Here is a 25990-nt window from a genome sequence, read left to right as displayed (position 1 = left end):
ATAGGACTAGGAATGAATGGAAGTTTGTTTTGCCAGGAGTATTCCTGCTTCCTTGTTACAATTCTAGAAGGAAAGCTTTGTGAGGGTAACCCTTCCAAATCTGGCAATAGCTCCTGGAGAGGAAATCCCACAACCCCGTAGCAAGCTGACCCTCTGTGACCATTTAAGAAACTTCTTCGGCAAGCCAATGATATTGATACAATAAGAATAAATTACATTGCAAGAAATGAGGAATACTGGATTTGGTGGTGTTAGGGCTGTCTACACTAGCAAGAATCACACCCATTAAAGCTAAAAGAAATTTGGTAGCAACCTGTCTCCTTACTAATCTGCTCAATGTTTGGAAACTTCCTCCACCTCTGGTGGTACTTCTGAAAAATTAAGGTGGAGAAGATAACAAGCTATTAAAGGCTTGTTGTTGTTGTTAAGATGGAGAAAAGTTTCCAACTTCTGCTGAACAGAATGGTAGAATCCAGGCCAAAAATCCATCCTGGCTGCTGTGCCAGTTTGCAAGTGTGGACAGCCCTGCCATTGACTTTTAATGCAGCATTATCAGCAAGATTCCAGTTTCAAGGCATCGGTGCCCTTCTGAGCTAACCCAGGTGGCACCAGCCATGCAGCTAAAACCCACACATGTTAAACTTACAGTAAACTAATTTTACACAGCATGTTTAAAAAAAGAGACACATTTATTCAGCGTCATGATCAGTCTAATACAGTTAGCAATCGAACAGCATGGGTGTGGAAAAAATTAGTCTACATAAAAGCCCTCGTTGGAATGCTTTGCACTTTCCACAGAACACAAAAAAAAACTAAAATATCCTGTTATACAGTTAGTCACAAATACAGTCCTGATGTTTGTCAACAAGCGTTTTTTTCTAACACATGTCTTCATGAGGCAGCTCTACCCTGCCACAACTGTGTTTGGCTGAGTTCACAACTGTGGTAACCTGTAGCTTCCCTGTCACTTCTCTGGCTCTCCTCTCCTGCTAAGCTTTGTTTCCTGTTGAATAATACGGAATAAAGTTGTTAATCTAAACACATTTGAGACTCAAGGCTACAATCCAACAGCATGTTTGTTCCCACCGACTGCCAATCCATACATTAGCTTTTTAACATCTGCATTTTAGTCCAAATATGCTTAAAGCTACTTGAATAACTTGCTCGGCTACATTAAGCATTATGGTTTACAGTACATTGACACTGCACGCTAGCGGAGGGGGTTAAAGAGGAAAGCCTTACCGAGGAATTAAAATCTCCTTCCTCCACCGTAGCTACTGCCACTGCCAGAGCCACCATAGCCACCTGCAGGGGGGAGAAAAAAAGAGATTCCAGTTTTCAGCACAGAAAATGGGCACTAAAAAGCAACAGAAAGATTAGAGTAGGTAAAGGGTATAAAAGCTCAGCAGAATGGCTACAGGACAGAGATATAAAGGGGAGGGGGTAGATTACCAGAGGAAGAAAAACAGGCAGAGATAGAAGCACATGATTGAAAACTACAACTGTCAAATCTTTTAATTGGTGGCCTTTGGTATGTTTCTAAATGAAGACGGAAGAGTACAAACTTATGCATGTTTATCTTTCTGGGCCCGAGCATGGTAGAGTTTTCATTTTTGTTTAGCAGCACTTACCACCACTTCCACCGTATGGTCCTGAGCTCCTGCCTCCAAAGTTCCCACCTTTCATGGGTCCAAAGTTTGAAGACTGGCTGTTGTAGCTGCCAAAATCATTGTAGTTTCCGCCTCCTCCAAAGCTGCTTCCTGAATAGAGAAATGTTTTACATTGCCTTGTCACAGATGAATCTCCATGCGTCAGTACACTCATATCTACCCTTCCCCATTCCATCCAGGCAGCAAAGATGTAGTTAGTTTAATCCAACAAGCAACTTTTAATTGACCATTATCCTCGTTACAAATAACATACAACTTCTCCTTAGGTGGCCACAGCAAGTGACATAACATCAAGGTAAGTTTTCAAAAATCAAAACAAATCATCCCATCAAGACCAAGCTAGATTTCCATCTTGTTAACCCTAAAACCTTAAACTCGTAATAGATCTTTTTACACATAAACCACAAAGAAAGGTCAGTGTAACAATATCCAGCCAGGTGGCATTCTATCATAGAGTCCGAAGGGGCCGTAAAGGCCATCAAAACGATTTGTTTTGCTTTCGTATCAAAATAGTGCAATCCCAAATATATACGTACAAGCTAAGCCTGGATTCCTTTTTTTTTTAAAACACTGTAGCGACTTTTCTGCTGTCACTTCAACAACCAACATGCTACCCAACAGCCAAAATGAGATTTAGATCTCAAACGATTAGATCTCCCGAGCCTATCGGGAGAGGCGGGAAATAAATATAATAATAATAATAATAATTCATTTGTTCAAAGTAATGGCAGACAGAAAACTGGCCATACTTACCACCACTGCCACCGCCAAAACCTCCTCCTCCTCCTCCATTGTTATAGCCATCATAGCTACCACTACTGCCATAACCCCTGCTTCCTCCAGAGTAGCCAGGGCCACTGCTCCCATAACCTGTAGGAAGGTCAGACATGTTCTTGGATCCACTGGAAACTTCTGCTGGTGGAAGGGATTTGTCAGCAGAGGATGGCTTTCTCCTGCCCACCCTGCTGGAGCCCAAACCACTTCTCCCAGGGATTAAGAACCCCTCCCCCCCACAAGGGGGCATTGGCAAAAGATGACCCCCATCATGGACAGTCTTACTTGGATCCAAACCAAGGATGACTTTTTAACTCCCCATAACTAACCAGATGGCTCAAAGACAGCTGAGCTTACCATCATTGCCAAAGCCGTTGTAGCCGTCTCCGCTGTTTCCGTAGCCACCTCCGCTGCGACTACCAAAGCTGCCTGAGAAGAACCGGTTCAGTCATTATTATATTCCCAACATGTAACCCAAACATTATTGATTAAATTCAGGCCAGAACACTCAAGGCAGCACTTAAGCACAAGTGCAGACCCTGAGGAGGAACTCCTACTTTAACTCCCCTGCTGCCACTCCCCACAACCCAATAGTGCCAAGCTCACCTTCCCAACCCATCTTCTGGTGTCCCTATCTTTCCCCCACTAGTCATTGCTATAACAACCTAAATGCTACTTAGATGGAGTATTTTTCCCTGCAATGTTCATAGACAGGTGTACCCATTTAACAAGGGTAAGGGGGCTACTCTCTAATCCCCAGCCAAAAGAGCAGATGAAAATACGAGAAAGCAGCCTGTAAGTGGCGTATTCTTCTACCCCTGTTCTGGGAATGAGCCTTGGTCTGCAGTTACTAGCTGCTCTCAATTTTACAAGTTGAACCAAAGCAGCAGAACAAAGTTGGCAGTCCAGTGGCACTAAGAACAAAATTTAATTTTATTCTGGGTATAAACTTTCATGTACGCTATGCTTCAGAAGTGTACTGATGTAACCTGTGAGACTACAGTTCAAATCTTCCTGAAGCCCATTAAGTGGCCAAACAGTCAGCCATGAAAAAAATCTATCAAAATGCCCATATAATACTTGAAATTAATTACCACGGCTACCAAAGTTGCTACCACGGTTGAAGTTGTCACCGCTGCCAAATCCACCTCCTCGGCTACCACCAAAACTGCCAGAACTACTACGACCTAAGAAGAGCAACTATCAGTAATTCTGAAGAGAACCTACATCACAAGGTTTGGGGTGGGGGGGTTCTACCAATGAAATGAAATTCACCTCTTTGACTGGATGTTGCACTGGCCATTTCCTGCTTTGACAAAGCTTTCCTGACTTCACAGTTGTGTCCATTCACAGTGTGATATTTCTGAACTAAACACAGAAGACAAAAAATGGTGCCAGTGTAGCTTTACAAGTTGATCAAAGCATATGGATAAATTCAGGTGGCCAGCCAAAGTTGGCCTAGAACAAAATCTAAGTCCAGCAAGCTACTAGTATACTTACTGACTATCTTGTCCACAGAGTCATGGTCATCAAAAGTAACAAAAGCAAACCCCCTTTTTTTGCCACTTCCACGGTCAGTTAGTATCTCAATCACTTCAATTTTTCCATACTGCTCAAAATAGTCCCTCAAATGATGTTCTTCTGTATCTTCTTTAATTCCTCCCACAAAGATTTTTTTCACTGTTAAATGAGCTCCAGGCCTTTGAGAATCCTACAGTAACGAAAGAGCAAACACACCATCAGGCTTTCAAAACAGCAGGTAAACAAGTCCCACTGAATTAATTGGAGACATTGTAACCAAAGATGTTTAGGATTAAGTTGCAGCTACCTAATAACTAGGCATATTTATACAAAAGCTACTCTAGTTTTGAGTTAAGTAGCTAACAAGTGTTTTAGACTAGGGGTAGTCAACCTGTGGTCCTCCAGATGTCCATGGACTACAATTCCCATGAGCCCCTGCCAGCAAATACTGGCAGGGGTTCATGGGAATTGTAATCCATGGACATCTGGAGGACCACAGGCTGACTACCCGTGTTTTAGACCTTCAGCTTGGGGAGAGCAGCATAGCAATGCATTGCTTTATTTTTTAAAGCATCACATCTAGAACAGGTTTTTAGATTTGGAGAAAGCTGTGCTTACCTCTCTGGATACGGCTCGCTTTGGTTCAACAACTCTACCATCTACTTTGTGTGGCCTGGCGTTCATGGCAGCATCAACCTCTTCTACTGTGGAGTAAGTGACGAATCCAAAGCCCCTGGAGCGCTTTGTGTTGGGGTCCCTCATTACCTAAGACAGCAAAAATTAGTGAAACTAGATCACATGCTCAGTTTACTATTTCTAAGACCATATTGCACAATCCATTTGTGAAAATAAGGGTCACTAAACATTCTAAGTAAAAGCTATTTTTCAACCCTTCACCTACCACACAGTCTGTAAGTGTGCCCCACTGTTCAAAGTGATTACGAAGGCTTTCATCCGTTGTCTCAAAACTTAGGCCACCAATAAACAGTTTACGAAGTTGTTCAGGCTCTTTAGGGGACTGCAACAGAAATAAAAAGGAATCAGGCAAAAAGGCTGCCTACATATACATTCCCCCTCCACCCATGCTAGCTGAGGCTGTTGGGCAGACCCCCAAAAAACTACTCCGTGAACAAGCAGGCACCAATTGTGTGACGTCTCTATAAAAACCATCAAGAACACATTAACTTCCCAACAACAGGAGGAAGACAATTTGGACAGGAGTTCTTCCACCCACCCTTATAGCATTTTAACTGCCTATGGTCATCTCTCTCATTCAATATTCTGGAAATTTCAAGTATTATATGGAGTCAAGCCACTGACCTATGTCAAAATAGGAAAATTGCCAAATAGCCAATAAACCTATGCATGATGCCCACACAGTCAAAACAAATGGATAATTCACCCTAGTTTCTATAATCGCTACTTGAGTGGAAAGATAAGTGATAAGAGAATTATCAGAGGCTTTTTGGGTGGTTTAGTCTTTTATAATCTCCCTTTCTTGCTGACTCAAAACAGGTAACTATTCTTGAATACAGCTGAAATTACTTTTTTCTACCGTGAATTAGTCTTCTTTCATAAAAATGACATGCCCTGAAAGCTAGTGGCCAGCATAAAGCATTCAGAAGACTGACAACGAAAGGAGTAGAAAACAAAGTATTAGTTTTTATGGTTATATGTCACTGTACACAGAACCACTATTTCACAATGAAAACATCCGTTCCTATTTCTAGCACAAAAACTTCGTATCCTGCGCATACTTACTTGGGAATAACCCCATTGGTCTCTGGGGTTTTTCTCGTAACTACGCATTACTTTCCTCTCTCAAGGAAAACCACAGAAGGTAGAAGCGATTCGGTGCACCGTGCGATGCTGCCGAGGGGAGAACCCGCAGACAATGCGACCGAGCACGTGGCACGCCCCAACCCCCACAAAGCTCCAAAGGAAGTGAGGAACAGGGATATACGCAAGCGCCTGAATGCCCACCTCCCCCTCATTGCGCAGGCGCCTCCCAAGGAACTTCGGGGAACGCCACGCAGCGTAAAAAATGGCGCCTTCCCTTTGCGCACTAACGCGCATGCGCAGCTCGCACATAACGAACGAAGAAGGCCCAGAGAGCAAAGCTCCATTAAAAAACCGGCACTAGAAAGCGAGATAGCAGGACTAGTATCAAAGGCGGAAACAGGCTTTTGATCTCACCAGTAAGCGGATAATTAGTAAATAACAAAAAAAAGCATAGAATTATACAAACGAGGAGAATCGCAAGGGAACATCCAGAACGAGAAAACGCCAAGGCCGAAGCGTTACCTCAGACTTCGACATGATGGCGGCGGTAAACCGACGAGGCCTAGCCAGACTTCAAGACGAACGATGCTCCCTCCCACTACAGCCGAGTTAGAAAGGGAGTGAGTCACTCCTGCGCCGTCGCCTAAATATCAGGGCCCGCCCCTTGCTCACTCCTATTGGCTAGTCGCTCCCTCCTCGGCGCTTCTGATTGGACCAAGGCCCAGTCGCCGATCTCTCATTGGGAAAGCAGACAGGGAGCCGCGCCTGCTTGTCTCCTTGTCCCCGCCTTCATCCTCTTTCTATTGGCTAGTTGTTTCTTACGCCCTTCCCTCCAGGGGAGCAGTCTTGCCCTCTTTTTCCCTCATTGCCAATCAGAAAAGCGGGTTCCCGCCTCCGCCACATAGTTTCTCTGTGATTGAGTAGTTGGGTATCCGGGTTTTATTCCCCATTGGCTGGGACAACCACACCTGGTTTCTGATTGGCTAGTCTTTTCTTCGTTCTAGTCGAGGCAGAAACTCAGTCCAACGTTTATCAACCTTCATGTTTAGTGATGGCTTCACTTTTGAAGTAGTGAAAGTGTGTGGTAACGGAGAAAGGCGGGGGCGGGCGAATTATAATTGCAAAAAACGCTTCCAGACGCTACAGAACCAAGCGAGGCGGAACAGACTTACTTGCGCATGCGTCAAGGGTCGCGTGGTAGGGAGACAATTGCGCGCGCCTCACGGCAGCGCAGTGAGCTTGGGAAAGGGCGGAGGGGTTGGCGCGTGCGCACTGGAGGGCTATTTTGGCGGGCGTTGCGCAGGAGCCGCGGCTGTGAGGGGTTACAGCCCAGGGAGGGGGAGTTGGTTTCGTCTCGAGCCCGTTACTTTCTCCAGGTGAGCGATCGCGGGAAACGGTCTGGATGGGTAGCTCGTTACCGAGAACGGGCAATTCTTGAGGGGAGGGGGCGTGGCCTCGGGGTTGGGGAGCTGAGCCGTGAGGTACCGTTGGAAAAGGGGGCGGGGACTGTCGCTGGGGCAGGGCTCTGGGAGGTGACTGACAGCGTATCGGGTCGAAGGTTGGGATGGTTGGAGGCGCGGGACCACGCGAAGAGCGGCAGGCGTTTCCGCCAATGAAACAGCGGGGCTTGCGCGGGAGGGTGTACCAGCCCCCTTTGATTGACATTCAGGAAAGCCAATGAATGCGCTCCCAGCCACTAGCGGTTTGGAGTGTGTAGCATTCCTGCGGGGTGGAATTGAATGCAAGATACGGGGGGGGGGGGTAGGGTTTCCTGCCAGGAACCCCCTAGAGGGGTTCAAGCGGGTAGCCGACTTGGTCTGAAATAGCACAACAAAAACGGAGTCCAAGAGCAGCTTTAAGACGAACACAGATTGATTCAAGGCGTGAGCTTTCGAGTGCATGCACATTGTCTGAGGAAGTGTGCTTGCACACAAAAGCTGACACCTTGGATCAATCTTTGTGGGCTTAAAGGTGCTCTTGCACTCGGTTTTTGTTTCCCTGGAGGGAGATGCCGCTGTTCTTCTACACCTCGCCCCATATAGCGAGCAGAAGCGTCTTTTCATTTCTTCCTGCCAGGGATTTCGAGCTCCGTTACCTAGGCACGGTGATCCACATGCAATCTGTTGAATTTCCCTGGAGTAAAATGTAGTGGGAGGTTTGGAGTCTGCACTGTTGCCTTGACCGGTGTGTTTGTGTGTGTCCTTTTTCTGTTACAAGCTATCACTTCTGGCATCTCAGGCCCAGTCCCACTTTAATGCGCTCCCTACTCCCCCTCCTTTCCCCTGACTTGTCTTTCCCCGCAAATCTCACACTCTTGCAGATCCGTTCCTAAAAACCTTCATACAAACGAATTGTATTCTCAGTCGCACAAAATCCATCATCCTGTACTGAGTGCTTCAGAGTTGCAAATGCAAACCTTAAAAGCGCCGGGAACTCACATTGCCTTTAACTCCAAATGATATTTCTTAGCCTATTATTGCTTGTCTTTTATGGGCCAACTTTGAAATTCGGTTTCTTTTTAAATGGAGGGCACTTGTGTGGCAGGGGAAAGGGCTGTCACATTGCATTCAGTAGAATGTAACACAAGATACATGTTTGCACAACTTTGCAGGCTCTGATTGACTTGTGACTGGTTTATTACAATTGTTATGTTGGTCGGCTACTGTTACTATTTTGAGAAAAAGTTGTCCAGAAAACCAGATGAAATCATAAGAAACAATAATTGCAATATGCTGTATTTAACTGCCCTATGTGTCTTTGCAACAATTATGTGAGCTAGTCAAGCATTTTATTTAAAACTCCTTCTGTGCTGAGCGATTAAAGATGTAGCACGTTTTGCTATGGCAGCGTTGACTACGGTTCCCCTGAAGAAAACTGAGATGTTTGTATGTGATTGACTCTCCAATTTTATGGAAAGCATGTTCAAAATTTCCAAAAGTGATGTTTTAGTTCTTGCACTTATTTATTTAAAGAAATGTATTTGTTCAGCTGACTAATTCCCAGATGTACTTAATAAACCTCTTCTTCAATGTCTAAAATAGGGGTAGTGCTTCCATACAACTTTCCTTTCCTTTTAACTCACATTTGAATCCTTTTGCTGTAAGAGGAAAAAGCCTTTATGTTGGTGGCCAGACCTCCTCCTCACTTTGAGGGGAAGTTTCCCCGCAAACACCCTTCACCAAGATCATCTACATACCACCCTCACATTGTCCTGCAATCACCTTGCTTGGCGGTAATGTACAAAATGGATGTCAGTTGCATCTAAACTGATCAAATGCTCAGTCTGCTCCCCAGCAGAAATCACCTGCAATCACCTTGCTTGGCGGTAATGTACAAAATGGATGTCAGTTGCATCTAAACTGATCAAATGCTCAGTCTGCTCCCCAGCAGAAATAAAGCTGTATATGTCAGTTCTATTTCTTTGGAAACCAAACACTTTTTTCCTCAAAGGAAAGAATCAATCCTGGCTTTCCCCATTTCATTGGAGCAGGAGGTGCTTTGGAAGAGACAGAAGGATTGCTGTTGCATTTGCATGGAGTGTCCATCTGCAAAGCAGCAAGCTCCATTACAGGAGGACAATTGACTTGAAATCTCCCAACATCTTGAGGAACCTTTCAATATTTTGTGATTTGTAGCACCATCCTCAGCAGCCATTTTGAGGTGGCATTTGTTACCGTCTCTCCAAATTCAGACAACTTCCATGGGCTTAGCAATAGTGGGCTTCCTGGGCTGAAGTGAAGGACAAGACTTGAAGGCCTGGTTTGTTTGCACCAGTGCTGAACCAGCACTGAGGCAAGTAGTGTCATAATAATGCTTGCCTTGTGATGTGTATCTGTCAAGCAAAATATAGGGATTATATCCACTGGGGTACTGAAAAGATAGTAGCTGGCTCCCAATCCTTATTTAGTGGGGGTGATTTAAAGGAGATACTTGGTGCCAAAAATAGTAGTGCAGGATTTCATATGTTATAATGTTTTAAAGTTTTTATTACAGACTGCACCTTCTAGTGTGGGGTCTATATGGCAGCACTTCAGCACATATGGGATAGAAATGCTGAGTATATAGGGCCAATGCTTTTCCGTCTGGACCTTTGCTTTGGGGTACTTTTGCTTACTCAGTGTCTTGCTGAAATCTGTATTTATGTAAACTTTTAATGTGCCTTTCTTTGGAAAAAGATCCAAAGCTTGTTTACGTATACATGAAACTCTATGATCCTTCAACAGGTGTCAACCTGCTCCCATGCCTCCCCTTTCTGGGACAGGTTTCTCTCCAAAGAAGAAGAGTTGGTTCTTATATGCTGCTTTTCTCTACCCGAAGGAGGCTCAAAGCGGCCTTCCCTTCCCTCACCCCCCAACAGACACCCTGTGGGGTGGGTGAGGCTGAGAGAGCCCTGATATCACTGCTCGGTCAGAACAGTTTTATCAGTGCCATGGCGAGCCCAAGGTGACCCAGCTGGTTGCATGTGGGGGAGCGCAGACTTGAACCTGGCATGCCAGATTAGAAGTCCGCACTCCTAACCACTACACCAAACTCTGCTCCATAGTTGACAGCCCAACCCTGAGAATATCAAAGTTTATAAGAATGAATGTTGCCGTAGGCAATGAACTACTGCTAAGAATCTTTGGCAAGAACCTGAGAAGGGGTGGGGCAGATGCTCAACAGATCTTTCCTAAATGGCCATATTTCCAAACAGTGGGGAGGAAAAGAGCTCCAAACGTCTAAGGAGAGAGAATTCTACTTGTACTGTTTTAGATGATCATCTTCACAATATGGGTGATTGGAAGGAAAAGGATGTGCAGGTAGACTATGAGGCTGGCAGGTAAACAGTAAATTGAATGGTGACGTTTAGTGGTGGCTAAGAGGTAAGGAGTGTGAAATCTGAAGAGATGAGGGTGCTGCAGGGTCTATCTGTTTCAAAGTACTGAAGTTGCTTGCAGACTTGTACAGAACCCCTTGCTTTCAAAGCTCTTGTAGGGGCTAGTGGGATCTAAGTGTTGGAACTGTAGTCAGTTTGTATTGAGAAACTTTATTGATTGTTTTGGGACTGGATGAATTGATTTAAATTGAGGGGGGAAAGACCTTTAATTGCAGTTTTCCATTTTAAAATTAATCTATTTCCTGAACAAGGGTTTGTTTTAATGATTGTTACACCAAGTAAAACACACTATTTTGCAATTAGAGTATTTATACAACCCAAGAGTATAATCCAAAATCTTTGGCCACATGAGTTGCAGATTTTTTGCACTGCTGAGTTATTTCTTCTTGGCTTCCTGTACACATGGAAAGATACTAAGCAAGATTACTTGCTTCTTAATATGCAGAAGATTCCCTGCCTTAGCCTTAAAGTAAAATTCATTGAACAAAGTGGATTTTTTTCTCAGTAAATGTATAGGCTTGTACCGTAAATGCCCAAAACGTAAGAGCTGATAGTTGGAGCAAAATAGTATTTTTCCATGAGATGGAAAGTAAATTTCCATGTTGTTGGTTTCGTAGAATCAGAAGTATTCTTAATTTGAAACTGAGCATATTACAGAGCATGGGTATAAAATAGTAGCGTAAGGTTACTTATGTGGGTTTAGTTTAATCTTGTTGCAATATAGAATAGTGTATCCTTGGATCCTTGCCCTTGTGACTGCTAGTGCTTAGATCCAGGGAGAAGTCTATAGCAGGGTTAGTCAACCTGTGGTCCTCCAGATGTTCATGGACTACAATTCCCATCAGCCCCTGCCAGCAAATGCTGGAGGACCACAGGTTGACTACCCCTGGTCTATAGTAACAAATGCAGCATGTAAATATGTATACAGCCATTCAGCTCTAAAGTCTAGTTTCCCCCCCCCCTTTCAAGTTTAAAAAAGTATAAAAACAGTCTTTACAGCTGCTTAACTGGCAAATGTGAGTGGGTTCTAGAGAGGTTTGGTACAGATTTTGGGTTTTTTTAACTAAATTAAAAAAAATCATCCTGTTAGCAACAACCCTTCTGGCTATTAGAAAAAATCTACTAAAGATTCTCGCCCCTTATATGGAACATCTACATAAGGGGCAAGAATCCTTGTCCCCTGCCCAGTCACCCCTCTCAGACATACCACCTAGACTCCCTCTCCTCCACTCCCTTTTCCCCCTTTAGCTCTGGGCCTCTGAAGACTGGTGGCCACAGCACCGAGCAGCCAGCCTCAGCACTGAGGCCCACTTGTTCTGCTGCTGCGGACCATCTCCTGGTGCACTCTCTAAGGTGGGACAAGGGACATTAGGTCCATTATCATTTCCATTATAGGGACCGCGCCAGTAGATGTTCCACATCAAAAATACTGGGAAGGCTGTCTTTAGTAGGGTCATGGTAATTGAGATTAGCTTTTAGACTTTCATCCAAACCCCCCCCCCCCCTTACTTGTACACATTGAGAACACAACTGGGGGGAATTTGGTTCAGCAAAAAGAGCATGTTGCACAAACAACTAAGGATAAAAAGAAACATTTTTACAGTGCATTGCTAACCCTTGTTAGTTCAGAACGCTTGCAGATATTCCCACTTGGAACAGTCTGGACCTGTACTTCTCCGACTGCGGATGCAAAGATAATGCACCCTGTATAGGTAAGTAAGGGAGGGGAAACCCCTTCTTCATATGTTGAATAGTGCAAATGTCTCCTACTTTTTGTGCCCCAAAACAAATGCCCGCTATGTACTGGATCGACAATTTTGTTCTCCAGCAAGGTTGCTAGTAGCGAGTCTGCACAGTGCAGAAAGTCCCCCCCCCCCAAGGATCAGCTAACAGATTGTGACCACATTGTTGGTGTGATGTCATGCCTGTGTAACTGCTTATGCAAGTATGGGAAATAGGGAGGACAACCCCCAGCTACTCCAGCCACTGTTACTGCTGCACAGCAATTATAACCTCATTTGTCTTACAGAACAAGAGCCCTACAGCGCAGTCCAAACAAAAACTGCACACAGAGTTCCAAAACAGCTCCCTACAAGTAAGTGCTATCCCAGCCTCTTTCAACAGAGGAATCCCTTTGTTTCAGAAATGGTGGTTTGTCAGGAAAAGGTTCTGATGGTTATGGATTTTTCCTGCTTTCCCTTCAGTCAGTAGTCCCAGGGACAGAAAGTTTATTCCTGGTATTGTGGAAGAAGAGGCTAGAATAAGATGTTCTGTCAACAAGGCTTCACTTTCGGAAGAGGAATAAGAGCAATTTCACTTCTCTTCACTTTGATCCAACAGTCGATGTGACTCTTAGTCCACATGGGTCTTGCAACCCTGGGAATAAATTTTCTTATGACTGGTAAGAGCTGCTGTTGGGGGGAGGGGAGAAAGTGGGGGAAACCTGTGATCCTTGCTCTGGATTTAGCTGAAAACATGAGGATCCCTTGGAGGCAAGTAGAGCACTTGTACAGAATGCTTGCTGTCTGTTGTTGCTATTACTGTCCTTGTGTCTCTTTCCTGTTTGCAGGTAGTCTTCCAACTGGGTAGAGACCAGGACCTGTTGCAGTGCCAACCACCTGCTGACCTAGCAACATTATTGGCATCCAAAGTGACTGTTCCTGACTTTTCCGCTGTGGGGTTGCCAACAGCCTCGTTTTAGTTTGGTGCCTGTGGCACTAGAAGCTGCTTGATAGTCAACTGTTTGTTCAACGCAGTTGTCCCTGTCACGGGGAAAGAGTGACAGGCTCAACTCAACTGTCCACTATCTGTGCAACTTTTGAAGAGACACTTAAGTTAGCAGCCTCTTTTCTCTGACTTCCATTCAGCACAGCGTTCCTGATGTTGGTCAATAAATGCTCGATAAGTGTTAAAATCCCCCCCTCCCCGTCTATACTCATTCTTGATTTTTAGCATCGTGGCTGCCTTCAGGATGGGACTCCCAGTGGCAGAGGACCAAGACGTTCTCCTGCTGCTTGCATATCTGCACAATTGAGCTTTGACATGGCAGAGGCAGGCTTCATGGGAAGTTGCTAAGGAAAACATTGGGGTCTGGAGCAGCTTTAAAAGCACAGTCTTCTTGCTTTCTCTTATGTGTGATAAAGTGATGGAAAGCAGAGACACAGAGCTGTTGGGAGGAGTAGCTGCAAGTGATGGTAATGAACCTCAAGAATGCAGCGGAGAGCAAGGTCCATGGGAAGGTGCTAAGTCAATTGACGGAGCAATGAATCAGCGTGGGCAGCTCATCCCGATTAATTGGGTCTGACAATGCAAAATCTGAGCTGTGGCTTGAATTCTTAGGGCCGTGAACCCTGTGAAGCACTTGAATCTGGGGCCATGGACATGGTAAGTTTATTGCTCACAGTGTCTCTCTTGGTAGGCTCTTCTGGACCGGTATATAAAACCTCGGAATGGAGGATTCCAAATGTCCTGTGATTTGTATCTTCTGCACATGTGTTGGACTTTGTTTAGAGAATTGATCTGCAGTGTGTGAGGTATGAGTTCTAGTTATGCCTTCTATTTTTGCTGCAGGCCGAAGTGAATTTTTCCTTGTTGATTGGTTTGCTCTTAGTGGGGTTGAACCTCATCACTCCTGTTTTTCACATGAATATACCCCCTGTGAGGCGCTGGGGAAAAGGACTGAATAACTGTGAATGGTTTGGGTGCCCTGGTGTCCATCCCTCTTATCTTGCTAAAGACAGCTCCTTAGGACATTCTTCACTCCTAGGTCCAGATCCTTTGTCCTTTCTGACATGATTCCCTCTGTTAAATGAGGAGATGGAACAGTGATGCTATGTATCCACTAGTCAAAAGGGAACATGTTTGCAGGGTGGGATTGTAGAAATCAGAGTTATAGGACTCTTCCTGGGCCTGTTGTGGTTCTCCCTATAGGAGACGGTATTGTTTCAGATGTGTGAGAGATTCCAGCATTACCATGCATTACGTTGGCTGCTTCTGCATATGGCTGTTATAGGCCCATTGTTAGCATTCAGCTCTCTGATTGGTAAGTGTGGGCAGTGTCCTTGTAGATTTTTGTGCCACTGTCATTTTTGGAGTTTCATCCTTTGGCGTTTTCTTACGGACAAGATCAAAGACATCCATTAGCTATGTGGTCTTGGACCAGCACTGGTGATAAACTGTTAAGTCAGGGGAAGTCAAACTGCGGCCCTCCAGATGTCCATGGACTACAATTCCCATGAGCCTCGGCCAGCAAATGCATTTGCTGGCAGGGGCTCATGGGAATTGTAGTCCATGGACATCTGGAGGGTCGCAGTTTGACTACCCCTGTGTTAAGTGATCTAATTCCTTAGAAAAAACCCATATTTAAGTGATTCGCTATCTGTCCAACACAGCTATTGTGAAAATAATCAAATATTTTGCTACAATCTGGACTTTATCTGATTATGTTTAATCTTTATTAATGCAAACATCCTGATTTTGTGAGAATGCCTATGCCTATTAAAATAGAAACCAATTTAGACCAAGCATATTGGCACCTATAATTTATGCATGTATTTTTTCCTCGCATTGTAACTTTTATCTAGTTATTGTATATTGTCTTCCCCAGCATGTTGCCTGAACACTTCCTGAACAAACAGATAGATCTGCTTATTAGCTGTCCAGGGCTAATTTGAAATATGTAACGGAATGTTTGTGTCCCTGATTTGCTGTACTAATAAAATCCTTTTCATATCCTAAAAGAAGTATTTCAGTAATTTAAGTGACTGAGCTGGAAATGACTAGTGATATTACTATATCTGTCAACAGGATAAATAAGTGTTTAAGAACTTAAGCATTTTCTTATTTTGCAGGCTAGTTTATATTTTGCTTTTAAGTTGAAAGCTTAAATCTTGCACAAAGCTTGAATATCATTGTTGCTTCTCAGCAGGATGGCTAATACCGATTTCAGGATCAGAAACGGCCACGCTTGTATCAAGACAGAGAATCTTAAGAGAATTTTCTGGTCTGTTCAGTGGAAGTTCCCCAAGCTACTGCACTGTTCCTGAACTACTGCAGGTGCCGGGTAACTCCCACACTGTCAGATATTTGGCAAGGCCATGCACCCAGGCCTGCTAATTGAGTTCACTTAGTTCAACTGTGAAAGGGAACTCACGGAAGATTCCATTGACAGTGTCCAGTGATTGGCTCAGATGGTCAAGAGACTATGGCTTGCAGTATTTTTTAAAAATAAAATTAGTGTGAAGAGGTGTTATCCTTAGGTCTTACCCTTTTTTCATGCTGCCAAGAAGACGTCCATATTATGCTCAAGGACTCCCTTCTTCCAGAGCCAGCTGCACTGTGCTAAAGGTAGCTAGTTAGCTTTCTTGTTTCTTGTGCATTTGGCTGCTGCAGAACTATATGCCTGGCTTTTTTCTTAATTTATTCCCAATAAAGCTCTGTTTTGCTTTATTGGCGTGTGTTACTTGGGGAATTTCTGAGACCAAAACCAGGTTCAGCTTGGTTATGTTACCGCACCAGGGCAGATTTGTGTCCTGAAAGCTTGAATATCAGATTTAGTTCTTGGGAATGGCAGAGAACGTACAAAATACAGACGTTAACTTGCATTCATCATTTTGAATTGGAAGTATTGGTATCTCTGCATTTTCAAAAGACAAGATAAATTGTTACAGGAAATTCCAGGATGCCTGAAACATATAGGAAAAACATAGAAGACAGCTTTATAGAAGACTGTCCTTTGCTCTTGGTGAATATTCAGATAAATTGTGGAGGGAATAACTTGAAATTAATAATGTATTCACCAAAAAATTGTGAATACCCATAATGCTCCATACACAGTTCTATATCTATGGTTGAATACTTGTATAAAAGTAGGCATTAGCTCACCCAATTCTACAATGGGTGGAATGATCTGTAGTATCTCTCTCATCTGGTAAAAGTTTTCATCTTTTTTTTTTCCTGAAGAGGCTTTCCATCTTGCTTGAAAACATGACAACTAACGTTCCAATTTAGGAAATACAATAAATCAGAAGCGTTTTGATCTACTTCCAAAATAAAATTTTGCATAATTGTTCCAGGAACACATAGCATAAACAAACTATATTTTTTCTTGTGATTTGTATATGGCTGTTAAAAAACAAAATGACACTGCTGTCAGAGCACCTCTGAAAATCAGATTTGTCAAGCCTGAATTGATTTGAAAGCAACCCAGGTAGTTCTCGCTGCAAGTCTTTCTCATTTTACTATGCCTCCAATTAAAAAGTTTAAAGGAGAACATAATTGTCTGAGTCTAGACAGCCCCATACATCAGCAGAGTACACTTCTACTTTCAGGAGAAAAGGCTGCCAGTGTTTTTATTCACTTAAGAGTCGTTTAATTCTGCACAAGAGCAGTTCTGGGAGGCATGAAGCTGGCGCTAGAAGAATTTAGCATGAATAGAAGTTGATATTCAGAATCTTCTGGGTTTCGACTCCCACTCTGATGAATCCCAAAAGAAGAACCTCTAGGAAAGTATTGTATAAGGACATTCATAAAGTTAAAATGTGTGCGTAGTTTGGGGCAAAACCAATTTTTAAAAATGAAATACGTTCTCTTTTGGAGTGAACTTTGCAAGACAAGGTTTACTCACTTGAAATGTGTAGTATGGAATTGATAATTATTTCTGTGGGTACAATGGACAGACGCAAAATGTTTTCAAAGAAACATTTAAATGTGAACAATTTCGCTAGCAGTATTTTATAATGCATTTAATGATACATTATAAGGAAGCCAATGTTTGCAGCATTATAACATTTAATTTGATTCCCAAATGTGCCGGTGGTCCTATTGTTGACTGCACAAGACTGTTTCTGTTCAAGTTACACTTTCTTTTGGTTGCAGCAATTTTGTCTCATTTCAGTCTGTGCTTTCTCCTACTTCTCAGGTAGCAGAAACTAAGAAATTAAAGGGAGCACAGGGTCCCTCAGCGTTTGGGTATATTTGCAATTTTGCTTCTAGAAAAAAAGAACAGGGCTATCATTAGCAGAGTTAATCCTTTCTAAACCCATTGACCAGTAGAAGGGTGGAACTCTTTTTCAGATCACCTGGTAAGAAGTCTCCACATTGTGTAAATATGTAAAATAGTATAATTTTATATGCCAAGCTCTTGGTGGCATATTTTATGTGGTTTACGGAGTGAAATAGATTCAGGTGTGATGATAGGAAAATAAGTGTATATAATTAAATCCTCCCAATTTCCTTTTTTCCCTCCTAAAGAAAGGGGTGAGGTAGGGCCTATGGCTTCTGAATATTAAGGAATTTTACATTTCTGGGATGGATATTGCCTTTGTGCTTTCTCAAAGATTTTCTGGCCATGTCCCCCACCAGTTCTTTTAAATCCTCCTTCATAAGACTCACATTGGTTTGAAAGAGAACTCTGAATCCGTTTCCTCTTTATGTAAACCCGCGCCTGCATCTTCTGAAGGCCATAAAATACTTCATGGACTGAAGAACCGGGTTTTATTTCTGGAATTGTAGTCATAAGAATGATTTAATCTGTTACAGCCTAAGAATATGAACCTCAACAGCGTTTCTGTAACTATATGCTAAGTCACCTTCACATTTTAGAAACTGTGTACTTTTAGTATAACTATCTTAACTTTACTGGTCTGCCGTTTCTGATTTATGCCCTTTGAGGGTGAAGCCCTTGCTTAAGAATCTATGCGACGGTTTGTGTTAAGAAACGTATGCAATGCAGTGTATGTTTACTCTAGAAATAAATTCTCCTGGCATGTATATTATCACTTCACCAAACCAAGTTTGGAGCCTTCCTCTAATTTGTGGCTCTTTCATTGCAGGAAGAGCCACTTAAGTTGAAAAAAATAAAACCTCCTTAGTTTTGAAGGGAATTTTCTCCAGCCTAAAGCAGGAGACAGCTCATTGATGTCAATGTAATTTGTTTCCAATTGGATATAGGTAGGATTGCTATGTGCGCTTGTCAACAGAGCCTAGCCCCCCCTGAGCCTTCGGGGAGGGCGGTATATAAATCGAAAAAATAAAATAAAAATAAATAGTTTAATACAGCGATGGTTCCAAGTGGACTGGGAATGCATTTAGACATCGCAGCAGTCTGTGGCGGGGGAGACATGACGCATAACAAACACAGCTTGCACATTCCTCTCTCTTCTATCTTTTCTATCCCTTTCCACACACACTTTTCTGAACTGGGATGAAACGGATTTAGAAACCTGTTGGGGTTATAAACTCTATCCTGTCTTGGTGCCTACATTCGGATATCAGAGTGAACTGGCTGGAAGACTCCAGTTGAGTTCCCCGTACCATGGGAAGTAAAGACTAGAGGAATGATTCATGGGTATTCTTGTCATGGAAGCCCTCTATTTTAAGGGTTTTCCTGACCATTGAAAAGCAAGACTATGTTCTGCTTAAATATTGACCGCTGTGTTAGAATCCTGATATGCATTTCAATTAGTTCATACACTTTTTGAAAAAAAGCTTTGCAATGTTAAACATGGAGGGGTGTGCGTGCAACATTTTGACAGAGTTACTCATTCACGGTCACCCAGCAAACTTGGTGACTGGAGTTTGAATTGGTATTCTCAGTTCAGTTTCAGTCATTTATACCACAGTAGTTCTGTAGGTAAAGGGGCAAATAGGACTTTCAGTACATTCTAGTGGGGAAGACTGGGAAAATGATATATAACACTCTCTTTGTTAAAACGCACTGCTTTGATTGTGGCCAGTGTGAAAACAATACAGAGGAAGGTGTTGCTTCTGCGTCAGTATTGAAATGGCCATGTGTTCTTATAGATGGAAAATATAACAAGGCCAGAAATCAAAGTGAATTACCTGTATTTTTTATATATTCTAAAATAAAACGGCCATTGCATCTTTGCCTCCGTAGCCTCTGCAAACAAGTTCAGATCTTTTTTTTCTTTATTTTTTTTTGGGGGGGTACTTAGTAATCCTTTGTTCCATCTTAAAATGGTTACAGTCTGCAGACTTTGGGAGTCGATCATGTTCGGCAACGTTTCCTCTCCTGTTTTTGTACTTTCCTTAACATCCAGCCTGGAGACAAGCTTAGCTGAATTTAAAAGATTGCTAACTATTTTGTGGCGTTTTCGTTGGTCTTCCTTGATAGTACCTTACTGTTGCTTTCGGCTCTTAAGGCACAATGCAATCTCCTGATACCTTGCTACAGCTTCAAAACACAACTTGAGCTTTTCCCGTAAGCCTTTCTTCTTGTATTCGAATTTGCTGCACATTCTGAACTTGAACTAACAATTTTTAAGCTAAGACACCGAAGCTACTGAAGCTTACCAGGCAATATGCAAGCTGGCTACAGACAACTTATAAGCACAGACTGAAGACCTGTATTATTATATTACTGATGTTGAATCTTCAGCATTGTCATTAGGACGTATATTCTGACTTCTGAAGAAAAGGTTCTATCACAAAAAGAAAATAAGGCACAGTTCCTGGCATGCGTTGATTAAATCCTGATGAGGACAAAAGTTATTGACCTATTTTAAGGTATGTATTTGATGTTTCAGTGTTTTGTTTTTTTAAAAAACTTTCATATTATAACTTTCCTCATGGGTCAACATCCCCTGGTGAGAGGCACAAACCTGTGGAAGCAGGTTCCTGAATGTCTGTCCTCTCAGACCACTGGTGTGGATTGGAGATTGCACATATGGATGGTCTTCTGCTACAGCCACTGGGCCTGTGTATACATTATCTCCCTTCAGGTCATTAGCCAGGGCATGGAATAATTTTTGGTGGGTAGGTGGGAGCCCAAAGGCTTGTGGCCATTAAATGTAAGTGAAATTTTTGATACCAAGCTAGAGCAGTTTGCATGCACCCTATATGACATCGTGTGCTTTTGTTGTACTTTGTATTTAAATAAGTTGCTGTTTGTTTCACCATGTCATTTTTTCACATTTTAGATTGAAACCAGAAGAACACAGAAGTGATCTCCCGATCGATGCTAACATAGTGCACTGACGGCATTGGTTCTGCCATGGAAGGGAACAGAGAAATAGGCCCTTAAGAGAAGACGCATATTTGTTTGAGAGGAAAACACTGTTTAAGATATTCCTCTGTCCCGGATTAGTCAAATGTGTTAATGCATGGTCTCAGTCATGTGGGTTATATAACTGAAAAGAAGAAATTGGACTGGATCATGTGAACCACGGACGGGAGAAGTTCATAGAACAGAAGTTCATTCCTTTTCTCCACTACAAAATGTTTGGCTACAGGTCTGTGTATTCAGAACAAATAATTTCTGTCTAAAACAGGATTGTGAAACCAAAATGCATCATTTATGTAAATTTTATTTATTTTTTTGCAGGTGATGTTTGTCAGCAAATCAGTCACCAAGAAACCAAAAAAGCAGTAATTAACACAGCTTTAATTAACTTGGGACAGATTAGCTAGTACCTCAACAGAAAAGGGGATAGTCCCATGTTCTCTTATACAGGCAACAATTCTTCCTCTTCAGGAAAAATCAATTGCATGTGGAAAGAGTCTGACTGACTTTAGATCTCCAAAAACCCAGGAAGATTGGTTATAGAGTATTGATATAACATGTACCAGCACAGCAGTTCTAGGTATTTCTGGATGTTCCTGTCTATCTAGATTCAACCAATTTGGCTTGTTCATGGTAAAGCCAGCTTGGTGTAGTGAGTAAGAGCAGTAGCTTCTAATCTGGCAAGTCAGGTTTGATTCACCTCCCTTCCACATGCAGCCAGCTGGGTGATCTTGGGCTAGTCACAGTCCTGATAGTGCTGTTCTCACAGAGCAGTCCTGTCAGAGCTCTCTCAGCCCCACCTACCTCACAGGGTGTACTGTGGGGAGAGGAAGGGAAGGCAATTGTAACGCATTTTGAGACTCCTGATAGTGGAAAGTGGGGAATAAAAACCAGTTCTTCTAAAGAGATGACCCTGCCTGCTCTGGTGCAAGGTCATTTGTCATAGGCTGGGTATCCAGGTAACACATTTTTTAAATTGAATTTATTGGTTGCTATTGACACTGAGGATGCTAATATTTTATAATGTGTCCAGTATTCTGTTGGGGAAATGGCTCTCTGCTGATTTCATTGCTTTTTGTTCACATAGATATGGAAGGTGGCTGTTGAGGATGCCATCTTGACCCTTAGGAGGTTGAATGGGTGGTGTTCCACAAGATTTCACAGTATCGTAGATTTAATAACTTTATTAACTTTTGAGATGAAATATTTTGGATAAGGTGCCATAAGTATGCAGATGACACCTAGCTCTAGCATTTCTGCTCTGAATCAGCACCCCTGGAGGCTACGGTTTGATGGATTAAGGAAAACAGACCAAGATGGTAGGTTTCAAGTCAGAGGTTCTATTCATGGTGCTACCTGTGGTTATAATTTCTCCATCAGAAGTATGAGGTCTGGGAGTTCTGTTTGACCAGGTTCAGCTATAAGGTAAGCATGTGGCCATGGCAGCAGCAAATATTTTTATGAGCTCCATCAAATATGCAGAACACCACCTGAAGTGAGGTGGAAGTTTATTCAGAATGTTTCCTTTGCCATCCTTCTGAAGTTCAGGATGGCTTACAAAAATAAAGCACACTTCTGGAAAAGATAAAAGCAAAATAAGCCCACCGTCAAGACTAACACTGCTGCTTTCACTAAATAATCCAATCAAGAATGTAGCTGTAACAAAAGTTGGTGAAAAGGACAGAATGACACTTCTTTAAAAAGAGGGAAGAGGAGAAACTCGTCTTCACAGTGGAGTGTTTCCCTGTTTGGTTGGCTGAACTGTTAAACAACTTTGGATACTATCAACTATAATATCCTCGTGTATTTGCCCCGTATACCTGGGATATGGGGATTGGGGGACCTTGGTCTAGCTCAGGGGTAGTCAAACTGCGGCCCTCCAGATGTCCATGGACTACAATTCCCATGAGCCCCTGCCAGCAGACGCTGGCAGGGGCTCATGGGAATTAGAATCATAGAATCATAGAGTTGGAAGGGGCCATACAGGCCATTTAGTCCAACCCCCTGCTCAACGCAGGATCAGCCCTAACTATCCTAAAGCAATTGTAGTCCATGGATATCTGGAGGGCCGCAGTTTGGTCTTGCTGGTTGAATATTTTCAGAAGGGTGAGTCTTGAGGGAATATTGCTCTGTGCCATGGAGTTAGGTCATAGTGTTCCACAAGATGCCGGTGTTTTTCTTGATACTGGTTACTATGTACATGAGCTACTGAGAGAGAGAATCTACAGTTATTGAGTGAAGGGTCATCAACATGTGCGTGACAATAAAACCCTTCCTTCCTTCCATCTGATTCAAGAGGATGTTCTGGATCATTGTAGTTTCGTCTTCCCAATGAGGACCCAGTGAGGCTATGTTGTTTCTTCCCTTCTGTTTTATCCTCACAGTAACTCTGGGGTAGGTTAGGTTAAGCGCAATGACCGGTCCATGGTAGAGTGGGATTTGAATGTAGGCTGATTCTGTGCATATAGGATAATGCACTTTCATTGTGTTTTTGCCGCTGAATTCTCCTGTGCAGAACAGGAAAATCTACTTCTAAAGTACACTGAAAGTTCATTACACTTGTGGTTAGAATAGGCCCTGGACTCCCTCCTTCTGAGGTTGATGCAGATGAGGAATAGGACCTTTATCTTGGATATGCATTAATTGTGTAATTTTTTTTAAAAATTGAAGTGATTCTCTGAGCATTATATTGTTTTAAAATGCTTAAATTGGAGAAATTTGTATTTGATTTGCATTACGTTGGGCATTTTGCTTCAGTATGATATCTCTGTGCCCTGTCCTTCCTGTGTTGAGTTGTGATCTATATGTCTCTGTCCTTTGATCTAATATTGACAAGATCCTCATCAAGTTTATGTACTTCAGTCAGTTAAAAAAAAAAACCCTCAAGGTTGTAGCTACTTGGCTGCAATATATATTGGCTTTATGTTCACAGAGACTGTTAATCACAGTTAGGCCATGTTTAAAAAATGGCATAGATTAATTTTAACTAGGGGTTCAAATAGGCGTGAAAACCTTGCAGGGAGAAGTAGAAGAATTTTTGAGGCCCCCTCATTTTTTTTTCCTGAAGACCTGTTTTTCATTTTTTGTTGTGAAAAAAACTGGGAAATTTAGGAACTCACTGGGGAAAAAAAGATGAAATCATGTTCTACTTCAGGCAAGTCATCCAAGGATGGTTATGTCACAGCTCTGCTCACTCAGGTAGGGCTATTCAAATTCAAATGAATTGGGTGGCCTTATCTGGGTGACCACGTTTTTTAAAATAATCCTCTGGTCAGGTAGAAGGCTTGTGGCTAGCTCCACTCAGTTAAATTTTCCAAAAGTCCTTCTCAAAAAAAGAAACAAAAAGGAGCAGGAGAAGAAGACATCCTACCTTCGCTATGGGTGGGACATCTGCTCAAAACAAAAAGATGAAGAACACTTACCCAAAGGTTTCTTCTCTTCAATAGGGCTAAGTCATCCATTTCCCAACCAAGGGAACTGAAGAAAGTGAATGGACACGTAAAAAATGACAAAACAGTAGGAAGGCCTGCATCCTATCTAGATATGCATTGGTGTCGTCTGGGACGAACAGAACACATGCGGTCATCAGGACTGACATGTTCACATAAGAGCTTGTTAAATGAACTGGAAAGTCAGACTTTGGTCACCCAGATAAGGCCACCCAATTCATTTGAATAGCCCTACGTGTGCGAACAGAGGCGTGACCTAGCTATCCTTGGATGACTTCGCCCCACTGAAAAGAAGAAATCTTCAGTGTTTCTAACAAGGTTATATTTTCTTCTATAGCAAATGACCAATACTGAACACCTCTTTTCTTTAGTCTCAATGAGATATATGAATATGAGATCATCTGCCCTTTCTATTTGTTCCTTTTTCTGATGTGTTTTCTCATAGTATTTTCTCCATTTTGTGGGTTTTTTTAGACTCCCATTGTCAGTGTTCCTTTCCATGTACATAAAGTAATTTTCTACTACTTATAGGTAATGATGCCTGTAGTACCCCACATACATGTATACAGCTCTGTGTACTCCTCTGCAATTTCATGTTATTTTTTCTTACGTATGCTATAAACTTATCTTCTCTTTTGCATGGATCCCTGCACTAACTCGTTCTCCATATAGAATCATAGAGTTGAAAGGAACCCCCTGGGATATCTTGTCCAACCCCCTGCACCATGCAGGACATTCACATCCCTGTCGCTCATCCACTGTCACCTACCACCCCCTTGAACCTTCACAGAATCAGTCACTCTATCAGATAGCTATCCAGCCTCTGTTTAAAAAATTTCCAAAAAATTTGGAAATATATGTGGAGAGCATTGTTAGAGAGTAAAATGAAATCTGCTATACTCTCGAGTTCATGTACCTGCACCTCATGCAAAATGTTATGTCATCAGCTCTGTGGTTTGCATAGAATGAGCATGGGAGTTTTTGCATAATAAAAGGATGAAGAGACAGAAGGCTGAACAATAGAATTGGCACCAGTGGATAAGCCAGCGGGTGAACATGGCAATCTTCCTGACTTCAAGGACGTTGTACTCAACTGAAAGATACTTAAGAATTAGCTGAGTAGGAAGCTACTGAACTAGTTTGTGGGCAGACTAACTTGACATATATTGATGGAAGTTACTGTAGAACAGCCTTTCTCAACTTTTCCACCATTGAGAAACCCCTGAAACTTTCTTCTGGCTTTGAGAAGCACCAGAAGTAGTATGATGGTTCAGAATATGGTTGGGAACATAGCTGTGGACATGCCCACACGGGACTCCTCCCCTTCCCACCCCTTCCAGGCCAACCATTGGCCATTTTGGGAGCGGGGGCGGGGGGGGGGGCGGGTTGACATGACCATATATGGTCATATCACCCAATAAATATTTTAACAATTAAATATATATATATTTAAAAATTAACTCCTACCCGTTCGAGAGACCCTTCCAGGGCCATCAAGATACCCTAGAGTAGTGGTTCTCAACCTTTTCTTTGTCGCCACCCCAACACTCAGGGGACCCCAACTCACGGGGACCCCAATTCACAGGGGACCCAGCCGGAGGAGCTGCCAGCTAGTGCTATGGAGGCGTTTTTACCACCACCACCACCAGCCGTGGCCATGGGCAACTCCCCTCAGGAGGTGACTGCCTGGGGGAGGGGGCTACTGCCGCCATATCCACGTTGCTCGCTGTCCCTCTCCAGGCTGGACTTGGACGTGTGTCTTCTTTGGTTTGCTGCTTCTCTTCTTTCTTCCTTTTTTTAACCGCCGGATGGGGGCGTTCTGCAGCAGCCCTGCTGCAGAGCACGCAGGGCTTGCCTGACGGAGTCGGGTGGGCTGGGCCGACTTTGCGCATGCACA

General features: G+C 42.9%; 2 protein-coding genes across 9 annotated transcripts in view; one reads left to right on the top strand and one right to left on the bottom strand.

Annotated features, from left to right (window-relative positions):
* Positions 1-670: 670 nt before the first annotated feature.
* HNRNPA1 (heterogeneous nuclear ribonucleoprotein A1) lies at positions 671-6441 on the bottom strand. Of its 7 annotated transcripts, XM_077329076.1 has the most exons (11): positions 5727-5916; positions 4867-4983; positions 4584-4730; positions 3945-4155; positions 3720-3812; positions 3539-3631; positions 2802-2873; positions 2424-2582; positions 1632-1760; positions 1243-1305; positions 671-1003 (listed from the first exon to the last, which is right to left on the bottom strand). In XM_077329076.1, exons 1-10 carry the CDS (start codon positions 5772-5774, stop codon positions 1250-1252), a joined length of 1125 nt encoding a protein of 374 aa, XP_077185191.1. In that variant the 5' UTR covers positions 5775-5916; the 3' UTR covers positions 671-1003; positions 1243-1249. The 7 variants fall into 7 exon arrangements, with proteins under 7 accessions (XP_077185191.1, XP_077185193.1, XP_077185195.1 ...); XM_077329078.1 differs by lacking the exon at positions 5727-5916 and adding an exon at positions 6270-6441 and having other exon boundaries at positions 671-1305; XM_077329080.1 differs by lacking the exon at positions 5727-5916 and adding an exon at positions 6270-6441 and having other exon boundaries at positions 671-1305; positions 2424-2540.
* Positions 6442-6804: 363 nt separating this feature from the next.
* CBX5 (chromobox 5) overlaps positions 6805-25990 on the top strand; it is a 60515-nt gene continuing 41329 nt past the window's right edge. Inside the window, exon 1 of one of the 2 annotated variants that reach the window (XM_077329073.1) lies at positions 6805-6824. The gene's annotated coding sequence lies outside the window, so the exon portion shown is untranslated. Of the gene's footprint in view, positions 6825-6932; positions 7124-25990 lie in introns of those variants that run through there. The other variant, XM_077329072.1, reaches the window with a different exon arrangement.

Source organism: Paroedura picta, chromosome 3, assembly GCF_049243985.1.
Source record: "Paroedura picta isolate Pp20150507F chromosome 3, Ppicta_v3.0, whole genome shotgun sequence".
NCBI lineage: Eukaryota > Metazoa > Chordata > Lepidosauria > Squamata > Gekkonidae > Paroedura > Paroedura picta.
The sequence above is the reverse complement of the archived record's forward strand: the minus strand, read 5'-3'. Positions and strand labels throughout refer to the sequence as shown.

What these genes read in the sequence shown, in the direction of transcription:
- HNRNPA1 (XM_077329075.1), bottom strand. Translation starts at nt 5,774, where the DNA reads ATGCGTAGTTACGAGAAAAACCCCAGAGACCAATGGGGTTATTCCCAA. An exon ending in GCACACTTACAGACTGTGTG is followed by an intron (nt 4,731 to 4,866) that starts GTAGGTGAAGGG and finishes TTGCTGTCTTAG; the next exon opens with GTAATGAGGGACCCCAACAC. An exon ending in CAACGGCTTTGGCAATGATG is followed by an intron (nt 2,583 to 2,801) that starts GTAAGCTCAGCT and finishes TTCCACCAGCAG; the next exon opens with AAGTTTCCAGTGGATCCAAG.